The 5,000-nt window shown below is 29.8% G+C and overlaps 1 protein-coding gene across 1 annotated transcript in view; it reads right to left on the bottom strand.

Annotated features, from left to right (window-relative positions):
• LOC137659557 (uncharacterized) overlaps positions 1–5,000 on the bottom strand; it is a 119,148-nt gene that overhangs the window by 11,488 nt on the left and 102,660 nt on the right. The window contains exons 9-10 of the mRNA XM_068394422.1: positions 4,013–4,189; positions 263–347 (exon numbers count right to left, since the gene is read on the bottom strand). Coding sequence (XP_068250523.1) covers positions 263–347; positions 4,013–4,189 — 262 coding nt within the window. The remainder of the gene's footprint in view (positions 1–262; positions 348–4,012; positions 4,190–5,000) is intronic.

Raw genomic sequence — 5,000 nt, 5'->3', positions numbered from 1 at the left:
TATTATCATTATTATTATTATTATCATTATTATCATTATCATTATTATTATTTTTATTACTACTATTATCATTAATTGCTAAGCTACAAACCTAATTGGAAAAGCAAGATGCTATAAGCCCAGGGACTCAAACAGGGAAAAGAGAGAGAGAGAGAGAGAGAGAGAGAGAGAGAGAGAGAGAGAGAGAGAGAGAGAGAGATGCAATTTTATCATTTGATATATCCAATAAGATATGAAAAGAATTAAAGTAGAAAGGACTTACCTATCACATCCTTGATGGTGGCACTTTCGCTGCACGTGAGAAAATGGTTGTAAAAACTAACCATAACGAGACCTCCATTTTCAGCCTGAAAAATAACATGATATTAAACAGTAAATCAATAAATCTTTACTATAATTTCGTATCTGAACAGACATAATTTATTTTCTAACTTTTATTGCCAAGTGTACTACAAAAGTCATTATTTTTAACGAAATATTTATTCTATGTATATGTGTATAGGCATATAATATATATGTATATATATATATATATATATATATATATATATATATATATATATATATATATATATCTTTATATATATATATATATATATATATATATATATATATATACATTATATATTTATATATATGTATACACACACACACATATATATATATACATATATATATATATATATATATATATATATATATATATATATATATATATATATACATATACATATATATATATATATATATATATATATATATATATATATATATATATATATATATATATATATATATATATTCTTGTATGCATAAAATTTGTAAGCAGTAGAATATTTTCATAGCTATGAATTATACGAATGCTATAAAGCTCACTTTTTCTAACGAAACAGTTGTATGATTTTTAAATTTAGACCAGACGTTATTTAAGTCTTTGCTTATTTCTTAATCAAAGCATTATAAAGTTATTTAATTGTATACTAATTTAATTTCCCTCTTCTCTTATGTATTGATTTAAACAGAACCATTTCTCTAAAAGGAAAAATTTAAACTGATATTTTCTTATACGTTTATTTCATTTTTTCGTCTCGCCCATTTTTCTATCTTTAGTTCATCTCTTTTTTTTTCCTCCTATGATTTGATAAAAACAAAACCATTTCTTTAAAAGGAAAAATTTAAACTAGTATTTTCTTATACGTTTATTTCATTTTTTCGTCTCACCCATTTTACTATCTTTAGTTCATCTCTTTTTTTCCTCTTATATTTTTATCAAAACAAAACCATTTCTCTAAAAATTTAAAATCTAAACTGATATTTTCTTATACGTTTATTTCATTTTTTCGTCTCGCCCATTTTTCTATCTTTAGGTCATTTCTGTTTTTCCTTTAGGAAATCGTCCATAAAACGCCTTCCATCTATTTCCCCGACACGTGAGTTGGCTAAGCATCACCTTTGCTTTTTCCTTTTCTATTTATTTATCTATATTTTGACCCAGGGGGCCCGTAAAGTGTCTTCCATTCTCCTCTTTTGGGATGAGACTTGGCTTAACATTCCCGTTAAGGAACTCTGATGCGCCAATAAAATCTGTTGATTAGACATAAGACCCTTCCAATCCCCCCCCCCCCCGCCCCCCCCCCCCCCCCCGCCCCCCCGCCCCGCCCCCCCCCCCCACCATCCCTACACACAGCCTCCTGATCTTTTTGGGGTTCTCCTAAGATGAAATCAGGAAGGCCCTGTCGCGTAAAAAGGAAGAGATGAAAAGATTCAGCATCAATTTCTAGATTTACTGTTTTTTGGTGGAGCAAAACATTTGATATACCAATGGGGGAAAATTTTTTTCTTGCCATTTATATAAACTAAATGAAATAAAGGTATTTAAGGTAAGTGGGTTTTGCTTTGTAAATTGAATTAATAAAACTTTATTATTGTAATGGATAAGAAAAATCGGAGATAGAATATTAGATAAGAGGTCTTTGCTCCATAAAATGAATTCCAAAAACTTTATTATTGAAATGGATAAGAAATATAAGAAATACTGAGAGGTAGAATATCATATATATATATATATATATATATATATATATATATATATATATATATATATATATATATATATATATATATATATATATATGAAACAAGATATGAAATACAACGAAGACTAAATCATTTATATTTGACAATATTTTACGCGGTAAAAGAGCCGGGAATAATTCACCTGAAATAGGTCACTGGGAGAATTGACTTTATCTCTTTCGAATGATGATTGTCACCTCCATTAAAAAGGTTATTAGGAATCTGGCGGAAAATTAGCAACAGAGCCCGATTCCATCTGCGAACTCGCTCTCGTCTGGTATTTAATTATACAATTTTCGCATCAACTGATTGGCAAGATTCCACCCGAGGCACTCGGCTCAAAAGATCTCATTTACCGTGAAATTAACCTGGAGTTACATTATACTAATTTTTTTCTTATTAAAAATTAAATTAAACAGCGTGAAAAGCTAATTAGAAATACTACCTGGACCCTGAGGTGCTGATGTATATACATGTCAAATATTAGTCTTTACACCTAATTAAGCTAGGTATTTGCATACGAGAAATGGTAATTATGTGTTTGTAATTACTAAAGCTTCCTAATTTTCATCGATGCTAATCCTATGAAAGATTGAAATACTACTCTATTGGCATCCCATAAGGTTTAGATTTTAATCCTTTGACAATTCATTTTAACAATATCATGCAATATTTGGTAACTGGTTCGTGCCCATTTCTACCAGTCACTTGTTTCCTTCTGGAGGGAAATCAGTCATTTCTCTTTGGCTGTAACATATCCATTTATCTTTATAATTATCTATTTATTTATATGTTCAGTTATTCATCTATCTATTTATTGATCTATATAAGGCTTTATGTTTCTAATAGAGTTGTTGCAGCCTATTAGTAGCCTCTCTGGCTGGTGATCGCTAGACTGGTTTTTGAGTCCCACTCAAACTCGTTAATTCCTTATATGCCTGCAACCTTATCATCCTTATGAGTTAAGAATGAGGGGTTTCAAGGAGTCTACAAGTCTACCTGCTAAGTCATCAGCAACCATTGCCTGCCCCCCCCCCTCCCTTGGTCTTAGCTTGGGTGGAGAGGGCTAGGCTGCTGATCACATGTATAAATGGTCAGTCTCTATGGCATTATCCTACTTACTAGGGCGATGTCACACTCCCTTGCCTCAGCCATTCATGAGCGGCCTTTAAATCTTTAATCATCCTAATCAGCTCCAGGGTATATACGTCCATTAACTAGAATGTGATTTCCGACTTTATTTTATTTTCTAATCTTAATATCTTGATTTTCCCCACTTTTTTTCCTAATTGTCTACTCAATGAACTCCTTAAAAGGAGATATGATAACAAGATCAACTATAAGTTTTTTCAAGTTTATGAAAAGTACAGAAAACACAAAATAGACATTGTATCTCTTTTCATAACACACACACACACACACACACACACACACACACACACATATATATATATATATATATATATATATATATATATAAAATGTATATATGTATACACATGAATATATGTACATACATATATACATTTATATATATATATATATGTATATATATATATATATATATATATATATATATATATATATATATATATATATATATATATATATATATTTGTATAAACTTGAGTGCGTATATACAGTATATATATATATATATATATATATATATATATATATATATATATATATATATATATACTGTATATATATATATACAATATATGTGAACATAAACAGACATATATCTATATATGTATATATATATATGTATATATATACATACTGTATGTATATATATATATATGCATATATATATATATATATATGCATATATATATATACATATGTATATATATATATATATATATATATATATATATATATATATATATATATATATATATATATATAAGTAAAGGCAACGGTTACTCACCACTCTCCTAAGTATCTCGTCTGGAACGTTCCTCGGGTTTTTACAAATGGCGTACACCGAAGAATGACTGAAAATGATAGGAGCCTTGGAAACATCCAGTGCTGCTTTCATGGTAGCCTGAGACACGTGACTCAGGTCGACCATTAGCCCCAGGCGATTCATTTCTCTCACTAAAGTCTGGAAAAAAGAAAAGAAAATTATAAGGAATGTAGTAGCCACTTGGAAATGTCCCTGCCTGGCAAGATTATTATTATTATTATTAAATGCTAAGCTACAACCCTAGTTGGAAAAGCAGGATGCTATAAGCCCAGGGGCTCCAACAGGGAAAATAGCCTAGTGAGGAAAGGAAATAAGGAAATAAGGAAAAATAAAATATTTTAGGAATAGTAACAATATTCAAATAAATATTTCCTATTTAAACTAAAAAAACTTTAAGAGAACAAGAGGAAGAGGAACTAGATAGAAAAGTGTGCCCGAGTGTACCCCCAAGCAAGAGAACTCTAACCCAAGGCAGTGGAAGACCATGGTACAGAGGCTATGGCACCACCAAAGATGTTGGACTTGGGTTCGAGACCTATGATGGCCTATTGGAAACATCCCGGCTTGGCAATCTGTTGGACTGGTTTTCGAGACCCGCTCAAGCTCGATAGTTTCTGGTAGTGTCTGCGACCTTACTATCCTTGTGAGCTAGAGAAGGGGTTAGGGGTTGTCCAAGAGCCTATAGATCTACCTGCTTAGTCATTTTGTTAATATTGATAAAAGTATTAATCACTTGGCAAATCCCGAAAAGGCTTTTCCGGAAATAAATCAAAGAGATGACATTAAGCTTTCTTATTTCATTCGACACCTTCAAGTTTTAGCTGAAAAAATTATCTTTGATTAGAAAATAATAATAATAATAATAATAATAATAATAATAATAATAATAATAATAATAATAATAATAATAATAATAATTATTATTATTATTATTATTATTATTATTATT

Source organism: Palaemon carinicauda, chromosome 20 (genome assembly GCF_036898095.1).
Source record: "Palaemon carinicauda isolate YSFRI2023 chromosome 20, ASM3689809v2, whole genome shotgun sequence".
Taxonomy (NCBI): Eukaryota; Metazoa; Arthropoda; class Malacostraca; order Decapoda; family Palaemonidae; genus Palaemon; species Palaemon carinicauda.
This window is presented reverse-complemented; position numbering and strand designations above follow the sequence as displayed.